This window comes from Didymella exigua, assembly GCF_010094145.1.
Source record: "Didymella exigua CBS 183.55 unplaced genomic scaffold M421scaffold_3, whole genome shotgun sequence".
NCBI classification, from domain to species: Eukaryota; Fungi; Ascomycota; class Dothideomycetes; order Pleosporales; family Didymellaceae; genus Didymella; species Didymella exigua.
The window spans coordinates 1,324,177-1,339,687 of record NW_022984777.1 but is presented as its reverse complement, the minus strand read 5'-3'; the positions used below and the strand labels follow the sequence as shown (position 1 = coordinate 1,339,687).

The following is a 15,511-nucleotide window of genomic DNA, read 5'->3' as shown; positions in this document are numbered from 1 at the left end:
CTGACCGCTGTTCTTGATCGCTTAGCGGCCTGTTGTGAGTAGAGCCAACAGACTGCCCTGCTGGACCGCGTAGGGCGCAGTTCTAACGAGCTATAAGAAGCAGACACCTTCACAATGGCCTTCGCCGACGCAGATCTCAAGAACCCTACACTAGCAGGAGACATGCCTTCCTTCAATTCCAACGAGCAGAGCGACGATGTGCGCGGTGGGTACAGTCGTATCATTCCAATTGACCCTCATACTAATCCACTGCACAGTCCTCGGATACGACCCTCTGATTCCTCCCCAGCTCCTCGCCGCCGAGGTTCCCATCACATCACACGCCGAGAAGACGGTCGTCCGCGGTCGCAAGGAAGCCGTCCAGATCATCACACAGCAGGATGACCGTCTCCTGGTCATGGTCGGGCCCTGCTCGCTGCACGACCCCGAGCTGGCCCTCGAGTACTGCCAGCGCCTGAAGGCTCTCGCCGACAAGCTGCAAGACAACATCTGCGTCATCATGCGTGCCTACCTCGAGAAGCCCCGCACAACAGTCGGCTGGAAGGGCCTGATCAACGACCCCGACATTGACGAGTCTTTCCAGATCAACAAGGGCCTGCGCATCTCCCGCAAGCTCTTTGTTGACCTCACGAGCGCCGGCATGCCCATTGCGTCCGAGATGCTCGACACCATCTCGCCCCAGTTCCTCGCAGACCTGATCTCCCTCGGCGCCATCGGTGCGCGCACAACAGAGTCGCAACTGCATCGTGAGCTTGCCTCTGGTCTCTCGTTCCCCATTGGTTTCAAGAACGGCACCGACGGCGGTCTGACAGTCGCCGTTGATGCGATTGGCAGCGCAGCTGCGAAGCACCACTTCATGGGTGTCACAAAGCAGGGTCTGGCCGCTATCACCAGGACAAGCGGCAACGAGCACTGCTTCGTCATCCTGCGCGGCGGATCCAAGGGCACGAACTTCGATGCCGCGAGCATCAAGACCGTGCGCGAGTCGCTGCGGAAGAAGAACCTCCCCGAGGTCATGATGGTGGACTGCTCTCACGGTACGCCAGACCTATTTCCACACTCAACAGACGATGTGTACTGATGCTCCCAGGCAACTCCAACAAGGACCACCGCAACCAGCCCAAGGTCGCCAAGGTCGTCGCGGACCAGATCCGCAACGGCGAGACCGGCATCGTCGGTGTCATGATCGAGTCCAATATCAACGAGGGCAACCAGAAGGTCCCCGCTGAGGGCCCCAGCGGCCTCAAGAAGGGCGTCTCCATCACCGACGCGTGCATTGACTGGGACACCACAGTGGGCGTGCTCGAGGACCTTGCTGCTGCTGTTGCGGAGCGCAGGGCGCATAAGAGCAAGACCAACGGTGTGAACTAAACGTGACAGATTGGTGGTTTTGGGCACTGTATATACGACTTTCGCATCTGCACAAGATGAGACTTCAAAATGGTGTATCAGACTCTCGAAGAACTTGCCTTCATTTTGCCTCTTCGCTTGCACTGGGTATCATCACTCGTCCTCGTCATCCATCACTTCCTCTCCTCCTCCCCCGCCTGAGCTATTCCTCCTCGCTACCCTATCCGCTCTCTCGCCCACATACACGTTCCCTCCACACACCGTCCTGCACTGCGGGCACTTCTTCCCCTCCGCCCTCCTGCCGCTGTAATACTGGTTCGCGCACCGGTCGTGCCAGCGCACCCCACACTCGCGATTATTACACCGCACCCCATACGTGACAATCTCCCTGCAGCCCTCACAGTCGCGGATCCTGACCGTCGGCTCGTCGTCCTCATCCTCCGCAGCCTCATTATACGTCTCCTTCAGATAAGAATGCAGTTCCATCAGCGCGCGCGGCGCAAGCGAGTAGTACCCGGCTTTGCTGAGCTGCAACCAGCCATCCTGGACCAGCGCATTGAGCACCGCATCCGCCTCTGCAATCGTAATTCCTGTGTCTGGCGCCTGGCTGTCAGCCGCGTCTGCCACGCTGGCTGCCTGGCTCTGTCTGCTTCGCCGCGGTCTGGCGAGGTTGCTGGCTTCCATTTGCTTGAGCGCCATTGTCTCGCGCACGGCGGTGTTGTGGGTCTCGAACATGGCATCGAGCAGGCGGCGGATGTACGCTATTTCCGAGGCGGAGAAGCGGGTTGCGAGCTGCGTCATTGCGTCGGAGGTTTTGTTGACGAGGGCGTAGGTTATCTCTTTGCTGATCTGGTTGCGGCCGTGCCGGATCTCGTAGTTGTATGGCTCCAGCCGTGCGTTGATGGTTTGCAGCATCGGCGTTATGAAGCCGGATTGCGTCACATCACCCTCGAGGAAGGGACGGTCGGGGTCTGAGGTGCGTGTCAGTGTGATTGTGTGTGTAGTGGACGTGGTGCGGCGGACTATGGGCGGTCATGATGGACGCGAGGACGGGCTTGAACTCGTCGAGTGTCATTACGCCATGGGTAAGGAATGACTGGAGTACTACGCGGTGCACATGACTGTATGATTCTTCATCTGGTATGTCGCGTACCAGCGGTGTCTCGTCTCGCGACATGTTGGCTGTATTGTGGGACGGTGAAGTGGGTGGGGTTGCAGTTGGAAGTTACGCGTAGCGCGGGGGCTTTTGGCAGGCGCGTCCTCGCGTCGACACGTGCAAGACGACATCTATTTGCGCAAGGTGCTTCTTGTATTATCGAAACTTGAATTTACTGAGCTTGGTATCGAAAGCTTTCTTCAAATTTGAGCGTGATATTGTTAGCATTGCCATCCACTTGCTGACAGGGGAGAGCACAAGTGAACATGCAGCACAGTGATTCTGCATTCCCGCGTCTCCTGCACTTCTCGTCTCCAACAAATGCCTCATCGTATGTAGGTACCTATACGACTGCCGGAAACGTTCAGTAGTGTGTCCAGACCTGGCTTTCATTTGTTCGGAGCAGGAGTCCCTTGACTTGCGTTCTTCACGAGTCGTTCCTTGATTTATTGACCACCCAGCACCGGATGACTCGGGACTTATCATGACATTCTACAGCTTTCAGGTTAGGAAACAGGGCAGTTCTCAACTCACTACTCGGTCCGTTTTCACCGTAGAGCGTGCTAGAAGGCCACGAGGACTTTTCAACGGCCCGTTCACACTACCAAAGATCCAAGGCTTTGTGTGATAATGTGGGAGGCTAACACTGCAGGAACAGAGCCGACGGCCGAGAGAAATGAGCGAATCCCAGCGAATGTGCTCTTGGCTCCGCTCAACACCACAGGCTGCAGCGAGCCCTCCAAGATGCGGTGATGAACGATGTCGCTGCGCTGCCGGGGTCAATTCTGAGACCTGCAAGCCAGTGCACTTCAGATAGCCGGCCCTGGTCAGCGTGAATCAAGGAGATCTGCAATTAGCAATAATGCCAACTCGACAAAACAGCGGTCACCATTGTGGAGCCCGACCGGCACGCGACAAGCGGATCTATCAGCCTGGTCGGTTACTGGAGATCAACCGTCTCATCAACACATCCAGCATCGAGTCCGCCACTACCTCCACGCCCGTGGATCAGTTGTGCGAAGATTTACCACGGTGCATCGGCGGGTCTTTGTCTTGAATCAGCATGTCGAATGTACATCAATCTTTGGGCGCACGCAGATCTCAGGGTCCAGAGTTGGTGGATCCGCCTCGTTTCGCGTCAAGACTTGAACTGACGCCCAGGCTGCTCAGCTTGGTCTCACACAAGCCACAGCAGGTTTGCGCCTCGAGTACTTCCCGGTTTCGGTCGTCTGGCTCGCAATACCTGCACAAGACAGAAAACTCACAGTGACAGTGTGACCTGCGCATACTGGTAGGCAGACGTGTAGTGCTGGAGCACGAACAGTCACAGCACAAGTCACTCTTGTCTCCTCTTCTGCCCTAACGGGCTAATGTCGCAATCGGGCGCGGGAAGCTCCAGCCTGATAGGGCGGGCAGTTGACGGGGTGGGTGGAAAAAGTGGTGATGATTGTCAGGTTCCAGAACAGCGCTCTATTTCCTGAAGCGGAGCACTAAACAGCTCTCCATTCCCCGATCCCTCATAAGCACTTTCGATCCGCCGCTCTTTTGCGACCAAATCTTGCGCTCGCTGGCATCTGTTTCCGCCGTCCCCTCCCCCTCTCCGCTCAGTCTCCGCCGTTGGCACCTCAGCCCTACCGTTGCAGTCACGAGTGCTGGTTTCAGGAGAGTAGACCCTGCGTGCCCTTAGCGAGCGAGGCCGCCCACCCTTACATCATCACGCAACTGGCCGCGGCACCAAGTTTAGAAACAAGCACCTGCCCGTTGCTACAGTCACGCACCGCACGTCTCCGTCCGGCGTCAGACAGGCGTTGCATTTTTCGGGAACTCGGCGGACACTGTTTTGAGCGTTGCGGCTGCGCCGTCCAGTTCGCGTTTGTCATCGGCGCGGTGACATCATACGTGCGCTTTTGCAGACCCCTGGTCCTTACACCCGCACCTGACGCCAACCATAGCAACGCCACGGGGGATCCATATTTCATGTACCTATTCCCTACTGCGACCCTGCACCGCCGCTAGAGTCTTGCTGCTACCTCGACACACCTCCCGGCGCTCTCACCATGTCTACACCTGTGGTTTCCCCTCGACCACGAGGCACCTCCCACTGCGCCCAGCGCCCCGTCCGATCGACGCCCATGACGAAGCCAAGCACCACCCTTCCCAGGACCAACCCAGCACCCCTCGCGCCCCGCATGAACGGCGTCGCCAAAACCCCGAGCCATGTCGTGCAGAGCAGCAAGGCACCCGGCACGCCGAGCCCTAATTACTTTGGCCTGACCGTCAATGGCGACCACTTCTCGTCGAGCGCTGCACAGCACATCCGTGGCAACTGGAGCCCGCCCACCTCCAACGTGCGCTCGACTGCCGCCGCCTCGCCGCAGATGATCCCCGTCGAGCAGAACCCCGATTTCGAGCAGTTCAGGAAAGCCTCCGAGAACGCCAAAGGCTTCGCACTGGGCAACTTCGACTTCGGCTCCTTCTCAGCGGCGGTGCCCACCAAGGGTCCACTAGCTGGGTCCTACAAGCCGCCCATGTCTCCGCAGTCGATAAGGGAGACGGCACAGCCCACCATCGAAAAGTACGATGGCAGCAGCGACTCGTCGCCGAAATCGCCCAAGCCACGCTCACCCAAACGCATGCTCTCTACAGAATCAGAAATGTTCCCCGACCGACCTCGGAGAAATTCGCCGGCTTCGTTTGAGGGTTTTGCACGAACAGACGCCATTGCTGAATTTGACGAGATCCGCCCTCCTCGACCCTCACTACCGCCCACAAAGGCATCACACCACCAAGCGATGCGTGCAGAGACATTGCCGGCTAACATTTCCAACGAGGGCAACACCGACGGACCGACCATGGCAACTCCTCAGCACATCCTCAACATCCTCGAGTCAGCTGTCGAAGAGGTACTGCTGCTGGACCTCCGTGTATCTACACAATATGCCAAGTCTCGCATAGCAGGCGCATTGAGCCTTTGCATACCTACAACTCTACTGAAAAGGGCGTCATTCAATGTCCAGAAATTGGCAGAGACCTTCAAAGACGACGAGCAGCGACAACGGTTCGAAAAGTGGAGGAATAGCAAGCACATCATAGTATACGACTCCAACTCTGCTCAGCTCAAGGACGCAGCAATCTGCATCAACACACTTAAGAAGTTCACGAGCGAGGGGTGGAACGGTGGTACCTTCATCATCCGTGGCGGATTCCAAGAATTTGCACAGAAGTTCCCCAAATGGGTAACACAGTCAAGTTCCCAAAGCCCAACCTCGTCTGCAGGGTTCAAGGGTGCCATGAAGCTGGACCTTGGTGGTTCAGCAGTCGCCCCTGTCATTGGCGGGTGTCCAATGCCCGCTACACAGAACGCTGCAAATCCTTTCTTCGGCAACATCCGTCAGAACATGGACCTCATTGGTGGTGTTGGCCAGATGCCTGTGAAGAAGCCTGCGTCCATGCCCGAGTCTGCCAAGGAAGACGTCCCCCAATGGCTACACAAGGCAGCAGAGGACAAGGATGCAGGCAAGCGTGTCTCTGACAAGTTCCTCCACATCGAAAAGAAGGAGCAGAAGCGCATGCAAGAGGCGCTCTCCGGTCAGGTCGTCTACGGCACCCCGGGAGGCCAAAAAGACGTTTCAAAGAATATTACGATTGCCGGTATCGAGAAAGGCTCAAAGAACCGATACAACAACATCTGGCCGTACGAGCATTCTCGAGTCAAGCTCGAGGGTTGCGAGGACGGGTCCTGTGATTACATCAACGCCAATCACGTCCAAGCCGCCTACTCGAACAAGCGCTACATCGCGACGCAGGGTCCAATCCCCGCTACTTTCAAGGTACGATTTGCACTTACATCACGAACGATGACCACTACTAATTTCATTCAGGACTTCTGGAATGTTGTCTGGCAGCAGGATGTTCGCGTCATTGTGATGCTTACCGCTGAGCAGGAGGGCGGGCAAGTCAAGGCACACAACTACTGGTCTGACAAGCACTTCGGCAACTTGCACCTGAAGCAGCTCGGAGAGCATCGTGCTTCCCTCGAGCCCTCGAAGATTCAAAGCCATAAGGATCGTTCGCAATCACATAGACCTTCCCTTGGCCAAAGGAAATCGACGTCTTCGCAGCCAAAGACCTCTTTCTTCCCTGACCCCAACGAAGATGTCACCAAAGCAGCCCCGGCATCCGAGAAGCCTTACGTCACCGTACGCAAGTTCACCCTATCCAATGACGACGAGCCTTTCGAGCGGATGCGCGAGATTACACAGCTGCAGTACTCCAACTGGCCTGACTTCGGTGCCCCAGCCCATCCACAACACTTGCTCGGTCTCATCGAGCAGACCGATGCAGTGGTGCGATCTGTCAATGGCGTTAACTCCCCCGACAAGCCCGAGCCAGCAAACAGCCGTCCAGTCATCGTCCACTGCTCCGCCGGCTGTGGTCGTACCGGTACCTTCTGCACTGTAGACTCCGTCCTCGACATGCTCAAGCGCCAGAAGCAGGCCCGCCAGGGCAGGCAAAGTACGCCTATGGACGTCGACGCCGGGTCTCCCAATCAGCGCGAGAACGGCGCATGGATCCGCAAGGAAGATGTGGATCTCATCGAGAAGACGGTCGAGGACTTCCGTCTCCAGCGTTTGAGCATGGTGCAGTCTCTGCGCCAGTTTGTGCTTTGCTACGAGAGTGTTTTAGAGTGGGTCAGTGAGCAGCATCAGCAGTCCAAGACTGCCTAGGTCTCATGTTCGAGTCTGTTTGAATAGCACGAGCGCAGCATGAGTTGTGTTCTTTATGGAGTCCAACTGGAACGGCTTTACGAATGATGATTGCACGGGGGAGTGGAGGCGCAAAGTCAAGTTCAGCATTGTTGTTTTCAGATTGTAGCGTCGGCAGAATGTATAGTCCATCGGATGGCGTTGCATTGCTTGGGTTTGGGTTCGGTATACATTGCATAGGGTATGGCGTGGGATAACGTGCGAGTTGAGTTGCTAGACCAATCAAGACGTATCTTCAAACTCATAACATTCACCTGCTAGGGCAGCGACTATTGGTTACCCCGTAGAAAGGTGGCCGTGTGCCGTGCTCGTGCTCGCGCTCGTGCTCGTGCTTGCTCCCTAGGAAGACTTCCTTATTCGAACAGAGCTGCACAGTCCGTTGCAGAAGCAAGAACTCCTGAACAGTCTAGCCTCAGGTGAACCATCGACCACGCCGAAACGCAGACTGTCGGTCGGCTCTAGAGGTCGACACTTAGAGAGATAGACGTAGCACATAGCAGTGTCGCGATACCGGCTAAGCAGTAAAATAATCAGGACGAGCGACATGAGAAAGTGGCGCCGTTGCTGGCACCACTGGTATTGAGATTCGCCTACGCCGAATTACGATCAACCAGGAAACACTCTGGAGACAAGTGTCTTTGCTCACCATAATCGTACATTGCCCAGTCGACTCAACCCAACGCGTTACCCAGATCGTGCTCCTTGATGTACTCGCCACCCTTCTCCGCCCATTCTGCCTTAGTGATAAAATTGCGCCTATTTTCCTTCTTGCCTCCCCACTGCGCTGCACCTCGCCAGCTATCCAGCACGCAGTCCTTCGATCTCCTGACCTTTATGCTCTGCTCAGCGGGCAACACGGCCCTGAGCTCATTCCTCAGCCTCTCCTCGAAGCCTTGGAAGAGTGTGTTGCCACCTGTCAGGAAAATATCGTTGAGCACATCGTCTCGTCGAGAATTGTTGGCGAGTCGCTCGGTTAGGATCGTCGATGCGATTTCAATAATGCCGGCTTGATCGAGACCGGCGATGGAGGGTTGGAAGACGACTTCGGGGACGCGGATGCGTTCGACGTTGAGATGGAGCTGGTGGGCTTCGCGCTGAGACTCGGAATCGTACGGGTAAGGGCCGTGGAAGAAGGCGTGCAAGACGCTCTTTGTCCAATCTGTCTGCGCTTCTCTGGTGGACTCTTCTGTGAAGTTCGGGTCGTGCTGGAGTAGCTGACCTTCGATGTCCTTCAGTGATTTGCTCAGATCTTCCTCTTCTTCGTCGTCTGAGCCTTCGCCAGTGGCGATCGTGCGGTATACGCCCCAGTCTGCGTCGTCAGCACCGAAGGTGTCATCGTCGCCTCCACCACGGCGGCGCTTCTTCGACGGCGCATCCGAGGCCAAGTTGGCGATAGATTTCATTCGCATCTGGTTGGCAAGGGACTTGCGGTTGCCAAGCTCTGCCTTCAGGCGCTCGCGATCCTTAATCTTCTGCACGATAGCCTGGCGGGCAATGCGGCGCTCGCCAATCCAACCTTCTGGATCGGCTTCTCGTCGCTCGTCGTCGAGTTGTTGCTCTTTCGCCTGTCGTGCCCTTTCTGCCTCCTTTTCTACTCGGGCGCGGAGCCGGGCATCGTAGTTAGACTTCATCAGTCGTTGTTGCCGCTTCTGTTTGATGCCTTCTTCATCAAGCTGGTCATCGGGGACCTCGAGCAGGGGGAAGGTGGGCTCTTCCTGCTGCTCTTCTTCGGCATCATCGCCGAGATCCTTGTTTCGTGTCTTCTTGATCGACTTCTCAAGTTCCTTGACCCTCTTGTCGAGCTGGCCTTCGTCATCGAAGTCATTTGATTCAAGTACCCGCGCCTTCTCTTTCTTTGTAGGTATTTCTTCTAGCTGTGCCTGGAGCTGTACGTAATATTCAAACTCCTCCTCCTTCTTCTTCAGCTTATCCAAACGCATCTTAGCAGCCTGGGCCTGTAGCCGTCGACCGCTCTCTTTGCGCTTCTCTGCTGCGATTGCTAGCTCTTCCTCCGTCTTCTGGACTACAATCTGTTCGGTAAATGGTGTTTGGACGATGTGGTCGCGATCCTCCAGCCCGGTCCAGTCCAGGTAGTGGCTGAGTTCTTCTTCATAGTTCTGCGATATATAGCAGTGCTCCCTGACCAGATCCTCGGCCTGGGTGTCGCTAATCTTGCCGGGAAAAGTCGGGTACTTCAGCCTAAGCAGCTTCAGCAAATATTGCGCAGACTGGAATCTCCCCCAGTTGAGCCGTGTGGCTTGTGAGAGTAGAGGCTTGGTGTCAACGACGGGTATCAGGTGGGTCGAGGTGTAGGAGGAGTCGACCACCAAGCCACTGCGGCCACCATTGTATGAGTAGGAGAAGAGCGAGTCGACGCCGTATGCGACAGCGGGCGCGCCGTAGCATTCAAAGAGAATCTCGGACATGGCTGTCATATCGCTGTTAGTGATGACTTGTTTCTGACCATGCGAGGTCGTACGTACTCTTTCTTGTGTAGCCCAGATTGGCGACTGGCTCAGTCATGACTATGGGCCTGTCTATGCTCCCTGATCGGCCATCGATGCCCATCTTGATGAAGCAATAATCCAGCACACCCTCCATAGCATCCCAGTTGTTTATGACGTTGCTCCCTGGTTCGTATATGGGCTTCGACTGCCCGCGCGCTGTACCATCCGAATACACATCTGAGCCGATGAATGTGAAGGTGCGGTTGAGCTTGCGGTCCCTATACCGCGCCATGTTCGGGAGCACTGAGAGTCGCGGTTTTGAGTCGAACGACCATCCTGCGCGTACTGCTGACGACCCTACGCGTTTGTTAGCAATTGCGATAAGTCTACACCTATGTCTCGTTTGTGAATTACCATTATCGATTATGATGGCGGTCTCGTGATTGCTGCGCGCGTAGCCTTCGGTATCGACAGATCTGTAGCCTTCGAACGGTGGCTCGCTCACATTCCAGATGCGCACTGGCGGAGGCTTGGGAGAGTTGCGCCCTGCGGCGGCAGGCGCATCGTCGATGGCGGAGGGTGCCATTGTCGTGAGGTCGTGATATGGGGTGGAGGTGGTGGAGAAACGTCTATCTCATGTCGCGTAGTCGAGGCGGTGTGCGCAGGTCACTAGCGCGCGGATTGCTGGAGTTGGAGTTGTGTTGCTTGCATGCTGTGGTTGCTGGAGCTGCGAGGCATCACGGACCAAGCACTCCCGTGGTGGTGTACGCTACGCTATCACTTGATTCAGGTGCCTCCAACTCACTTGCAGGTTCAATGATTACGGTGCTATCGGGGGTTACTACCGGAAGAATGAAGTTCAATTGTGGTTTCAAGTTCTTGTAATATGTGGGTATCATTGCGTACATCCTCATCGTCTTGCTATCATGCCTCCATCTTTGCTCGTCTTCCAGTCACAGGTCTTCAATATGTACCGCTCGATATGTATGCAAGCGAACCGCTTCCCACTCAGGCTGGGTCCTTCAGACCGTTTGTTGCTGTCGCCGTCAGTCGTGTATGTACTTGCAGAGATCACAAGGCTTCGTTACCTTCGAGATGGAACAGGACGTTTGATTGGTAGTTCTTGAACATTTGCGCAACAAGCTCGGTGTCCATGTTCTGAATATTGATCTCTTGGAGGTTCTTGTTCAGCATCATGATGGCTTCATTCAGCTTCTCCTGTGGCGGTGTCAGTCGGCGCATATGGATGGTGTTTACGTTGGGCTGCCACGGACAACATTGACAATGATACGCGAGAGTAAGAGGCTCTGCTGGTGCTCGTGAGGACTTTCCTAGTGCACGTGTGAACAAGACTATTTAGTCTGCTTTCATCATCTTCGTGGCCTACCATGCTTTTGTAAAGTGCGTGCTGTTGTTGGTGGGATGGACCAAAACAGTTAGATGCAGGGCGGTTCAGTGAAGGGCGATCGCCGACCGAGCTCCACCTCGGCGAGCCCCCATCAACAGCTCGACAATACACAACACGTCACAGTCGCCGCAGTCGCAGATCCGCATCCAATATGGCACCGCTCACAGCTCAAACAGATGAGAAGACACATCAAGCGCTGCTCGACAAGCTCGATATCTACGCCGTACACAAGCCATTCCGCAACCCCAACTGGAAGCCACCGCAGCGCCGCAACAAGAACCTCAAGCAAGTCCTCGGCGAAGTGTCACGCAAAGAAGCCTCGATGATGAACACACAAGCCAACAGTGGCGCGTCGACGCCAGCTATCGCGTCTGAAGGCGGCTCCACGCCAGCTGGCATTGGCCGACCGACAAACATCGCGCAGGCAGCGCAGAGCTTGGATAGGCTGGTGCTCGAGAGGAATGGACGCGCAGCTGCGAACAGCACGGCCGGACCTGCGCCTACATACACGAATATCGAATCTGCACCGAGCTTCCACCCGAGCGCGCAGAAGAAATACTGCGACATCACTGGGCTGCCTGCGCCGTACACTGATCCCAAGACGAGGCTGAGATACCACAACAAGGAGATGTTTGGTACTATCAGGACCATGCCACAGAACGTGTACGAAGGATACCTGGCCGCCAGAGGCGCGCATACCATACTGAAATGAGCTGTCATGCCACATGATTCAAGACACACATCATCAGCGCCGCGCCCCAGCTCGCGCAGTCCGACACTAGCCACCAGACCGAGCATTGACCGCACGTATAAGCCGCAGGTGGTCACAGGCATCAGACGAAGGCGGTCAGCAAGTCGCGGCAGCAGCAGCATGATATGTATGACCATCAAAGTCAAGCACCTTCCACCCACACAAGCCCCTTTCGAAGCAAGGTTCAAGAAGGCGCTCCGGCTTAATCGTGATCCTGTATTGTTCTTCGCCCTTCAGACGGCATACCAGGAGCTCGGGGGGAGGCTTCCTAGTTACAGCAGCACGGGATTGGCATACTGTTGTCAGGGCGGTTCTACGTTGCTCCTACACCACAAGATACTGCATCATAGCACCATAAGAATAGACATGGATTCTTTGCATGTTGGTACTCGATCTTGGCATCTGACATGTTGAGTTGATGAGGGACGAGACAGCGAAGCTCAAAAATCTGCAAACTCCCGCGGAACTCGACTAGCAGGGGTGGGTGGGGCTGCGCTAAAACCGAGGCGCGTCAACCAGCTGCAGGAAGAAGGGACACGAAACAAAAGTTGACAGGCACCGAACAACTACCCCAGACACGTACAAATTGAGAAGAGCTATACAGTCGCTGTATCTGATATCTGTCGTCCCTCCTTCAACACCAGAGCCACAGACTTGACAGGCTCACGGCCCTCTCCCACTCAAGATGCCTACCATGTGGCTTTCAGACACCCAAAGTGCGCCCCTAATCACTCAGCACATGACCCCATACTGACAGGCAAACAGAGATTGGGGTCGCCTTCTGCTCAGGAGGTAGGTACGCGGTTGCCCGCCACAAACAGCCATCCTATCGAACACGCGACAGCACCGAGCAGTAAGCTGACGACAGGACTATACAGGCGGACTCTTTCTGATGGGCGGTGTCATGATGTTTTTTGATCGCGCCATGTACGCTACCGATCCTCCAACTACTGTCCTTAGCTAACATCCGACAGGCTGGCCATGGGCAACGTACGCTCACCGTCCACCTACTTCTTCCCACCCTGACGAACGATAGATCCTCTTCCTGATCGGCCTCACCTTGATCATCGGCACCCAAAAAACACTCGCTTTCTTCGCGCGCCGGCAGAAATGGAAGGGCACCGCGGCCTTTGCGCTTGGTATCACACTCATCCTCATGCGCTGGGCGTTCTTCGGGTTCCTGATCGAGCTATACGGCATCCTGGTCCTCTTTGGCGACTTTTTCGCTACAATAGCTGGCTTCGCTGGAGGCATCCCCATTGTAGGGCCATATATTGCAAAAGCACTCAACAGCCTGGGCGGTGCGAGTGCTGCTGCCAATGGCGAGACCGTGTGAGGCCTCATGATCACGGCCATCGTCACAGAGCACATGAAGAGCAGGGTTGGAAGCCATGAGAATTATCACACGAGCGTCGGCCCCAGGAGAGGGGAGAAGGGAGAAAGGAAGAAGCACCACCGAACGGCATCGAATTGTATATTACGAGCTACGATCTGGAGTCCGGCGCACAAATGGCACAGCCATAGACGCCGATTGGAACATGATACCATACGATATATGATGCAAGAGATTATTTGGAAGCACAAGACGAGATGCGCCTGTCTCAGCGCAACAAAGGATGAAGCGATCTTTTCTTGTTGCACGATTCACATTCATTCGACATGTATTGCTGCGAGACAAAGCACAAGGTGCTTTGTCTCAGATTTCGACGACATCTCAAAATCGATGACTTTTGTCACTTTGTACACCACAGCTCCCACTACGAAAACATGTCCTCCAACTACATGGATGGCACCGAATTACACCGGCGGTGTGAGCGGAGACTCCGCAAAGAGAAGAAGGCCAAATCACTTCGACAGGAACCATACATTCTAGCGTATCGCTACAGAGACTACATGGAGAAGTACCCAATGCGGGAGAGCTATGATGACAAGCAAGGACTCAATCAATACTACCGGAATCTTCTAGCTAACCAGCCAGAGCCTGACCTCGACGCCACAGATGACCGTTCACGCGCGATACGATGTGCCAAAGAGCATTTTGAGTGATACTATGAGGTCAGAGACATCGCGCGCATCATTGTCTGGCTGGATAAGGCAGAAGAGAAGGAAGCTCATGCCGATATGACGATGCTACTTGGGCGCATTCGCAGTCCATCACATAGTCCTCACGAGACCAGCAGTCCATGACAGCACATCCCTCCCGATTAGCTGTCCCCGATACAACGCGCTCGTGGATGTGCGATCAAGTGTGTTTCAGCAGTACGCAGCGGGACTGGCCGCAGGTTGCGGCGCTGCATTAGGTGCAGGAGCAGCAAAGCCGCACGCTATGCCCCTTTCTGTGCCTCATCAGATCGAGGGCTTTTCCGAGGACTATTTCAATTGCATCCAACCCAGCGCGAGCTAAGCTTTGCGCAAAAATTTCGTTGGTGGTGGTTACATTCCTCAGTATTGGCCGAATCCGGAAGCGCAACGTCGACCCAGGAAACCCCACAGTGCTCAACTTCAGACAAAGACATCTTCCGGATGCGTGTGGCGTTTATTTTTACATTCGCGCGTCACCGTGAGCCCGTTGCAAATTCTAGCAGATGTCGCAAACGGTGGAGGTGAAATGCCGAGAAGCATTTTTCTATATAACGAGTGCACCGAAGCGGAATATGGAAGAGCATCACTCGCTGAACTTCTGCATTCGAACATACTCACTTTCGTTCTCAGTTCGAAACAGACTATAAATCTTTCAAGATGGCCTACGAAGTTTCTTCCATCGTCTACCCAGCTTACACTCCAGTGGCTCCTCCGGTCTACTCTGTCAGCACTCCCCTCGTCAGTTCCATTCCTACTCCCAGCCAGTCTTCGGAGTCCAGCAAGATGCCTTCCACTACGACCACCTACGTCACTTCGGCCTTGACCATGACATCCTATGTCACTGCTCATTACAGCGCCTCTCCCGTGCCCAAGAAGTGCGACAAGGACATCATCGGTACCGTCCAGAAGCTTCCTCAATCCGTCCAGACCTACGTCTTCGAGGCCATCTCCAGCAGCAAGTGCAGCCCCTGCGACTACGCCTGCATCTGCGGTGATCTTCATGGCAAGGACGTCGCCGGCAAGGTCAGCAAGGGCTGCAGCCAGCCCGACTATGAGACTTACATGGCCTTTGAGAAGGAGGTCTGCGAGGCTCATCCGTCTTACCCTACCTCGATCATCGTCACTCCTACTCCTTACCCCGAAAAGAACAAGACTCAGGAGATGACCACGTACACCACGACCACTGTCTGCCCCATTACTACCGACGGAAAGGTCACTACCACTACCAGCACCATCACCGTCACCTCCTGCAAGGCCTACTGCACTGCTCCTCCCCCGCCTCCTCAGCCCCCTGTCTACCCCACTGGCAACAACGGTACTATCACTACCACTTCCACCGACAAGATCACCTCCACCATCCGTATTCCCGGCAGCTCTGCTCCTCCTGCCGCTTCATCTGCGCCCCCTGCTGGACCTCCTGCGGCTCCCCCTGCGGCTCCCCCTGCGGCTCCCCCTGCTGCTCCCCCTGCTGCTCCTCCTGCTGCTCCTCCTGCTGCTCCTCCTGCTGCTCCTCCTGCTGCTCCTCCTGCTGCTCCTCCTGCTGCTCCTCCT

General features: G+C 55.5%; 9 protein-coding genes across 9 annotated transcripts in view; 6 read left to right on the top strand and 3 right to left on the bottom strand.

The window, feature by feature from the left end:
• Positions 1-162: 162 nt before the first annotated feature.
• Positions 163-1,371, top strand: M421DRAFT_98201 (3-deoxy-7-phosphoheptulonate synthase; the record flags this gene model as incomplete). The annotated part of the gene is made up of 3 exons (XM_033598588.1): positions 163-205; positions 258-1,037; positions 1,091-1,371. The coding sequence occupies 3 exons, from the start codon at positions 163-165 to the stop codon at positions 1,369-1,371; spliced, it is 1,104 nt and encodes a 367-aa protein (XP_033453306.1).
• Positions 1,372-1,375: 4 nt separating this feature from the next.
• Positions 1,376-2,668, bottom strand: M421DRAFT_416647 (uncharacterized protein). The gene is made up of 3 exons (XM_033591147.1): positions 2,374-2,668; positions 1,470-2,321; positions 1,376-1,418 (listed from the first exon to the last, which is right to left on the bottom strand). Exons 1-2 carry the CDS (start codon positions 2,423-2,425, stop codon positions 1,504-1,506), a joined length of 870 nt encoding a protein of 289 aa, XP_033453305.1. The 5' UTR covers positions 2,426-2,668; the 3' UTR covers positions 1,376-1,418; positions 1,470-1,503.
• Positions 2,669-4,071: 1,403 nt separating this feature from the next.
• On the top strand, positions 4,072-7,512 carry M421DRAFT_416646 (tyrosine-protein phosphatase non-receptor type 6). The gene is made up of 2 exons (XM_033591146.1): positions 4,072-6,336; positions 6,388-7,512. Exons 1-2 carry the CDS (start codon positions 4,564-4,566, stop codon positions 7,231-7,233), a joined length of 2,619 nt encoding a protein of 872 aa, XP_033453304.1. The 5' UTR covers positions 4,072-4,563; the 3' UTR covers positions 7,234-7,512.
• M421DRAFT_416645 (actin-like ATPase domain-containing protein) lies at positions 7,506-10,434 on the bottom strand. The gene is made up of 4 exons (XM_033591145.1): positions 10,134-10,434; positions 9,756-10,076; positions 7,919-9,700; positions 7,506-7,862 (listed from the first exon to the last, which is right to left on the bottom strand). Exons 1-3 carry the CDS (start codon positions 10,303-10,305, stop codon positions 7,944-7,946), a joined length of 2,250 nt encoding a protein of 749 aa, XP_033453303.1. The 5' UTR covers positions 10,306-10,434; the 3' UTR covers positions 7,506-7,862; positions 7,919-7,943.
• A 128-nt stretch (positions 10,435-10,562) lies between these two features.
• On the bottom strand, positions 10,563-11,136 carry M421DRAFT_416644 (putative DASH complex subunit Dad4). The gene is made up of 4 exons (XM_033591144.1): positions 11,107-11,136; positions 10,994-11,050; positions 10,808-10,937; positions 10,563-10,756 (listed from the first exon to the last, which is right to left on the bottom strand). The coding sequence occupies exons 1-4, from the start codon at positions 11,107-11,109 to the stop codon at positions 10,728-10,730; spliced, it is 219 nt and encodes a 72-aa protein (XP_033453302.1). The 5' UTR covers positions 11,110-11,136; the 3' UTR covers positions 10,563-10,727.
• A 142-nt stretch (positions 11,137-11,278) lies between these two features.
• On the top strand, positions 11,279-11,839 carry M421DRAFT_53446 (uncharacterized protein; the record flags this gene model as incomplete). The annotated part of the gene is made up of 1 exon (XM_033595117.1): positions 11,279-11,839. The coding sequence occupies one exon, from the start codon at positions 11,279-11,281 to the stop codon at positions 11,837-11,839; it is 561 nt and encodes a 186-aa protein (XP_033453301.1).
• Positions 11,840-12,430: 591 nt separating this feature from the next.
• M421DRAFT_416642 (Got1 family protein) lies at positions 12,431-13,584 on the top strand. Its single transcript, XM_033591143.1, has 5 exons — positions 12,431-12,594; positions 12,644-12,670; positions 12,757-12,805; positions 12,853-12,868; positions 12,915-13,584. Exons 1-5 carry the CDS (start codon positions 12,573-12,575, stop codon positions 13,212-13,214), a joined length of 414 nt encoding a protein of 137 aa, XP_033453300.1. The 5' UTR covers positions 12,431-12,572; the 3' UTR covers positions 13,215-13,584.
• Positions 12,907-14,184, top strand: M421DRAFT_256248 (uncharacterized protein). Its single transcript, XM_033588646.1, has one exon. The coding sequence runs from the start codon at positions 13,221-13,223 to the stop codon at positions 13,749-13,751; it is 531 nt and encodes a 176-aa protein (XP_033453299.1). The 5' UTR covers positions 12,907-13,220; the 3' UTR covers positions 13,752-14,184.
• A 433-nt stretch (positions 14,185-14,617) lies between these two features.
• Positions 14,618-15,511, top strand: part of M421DRAFT_89335 (uncharacterized protein) — a gene marked incomplete at both ends in the record, with an annotated part of 1,278 nt that continues 384 nt past the window's right edge. The window contains one exon of the mRNA XM_033597762.1: positions 14,618-15,275. Coding sequence (XP_033453298.1) covers positions 14,618-15,275 — 658 coding nt within the window. The remainder of the gene's footprint in view (positions 15,276-15,511) is intronic.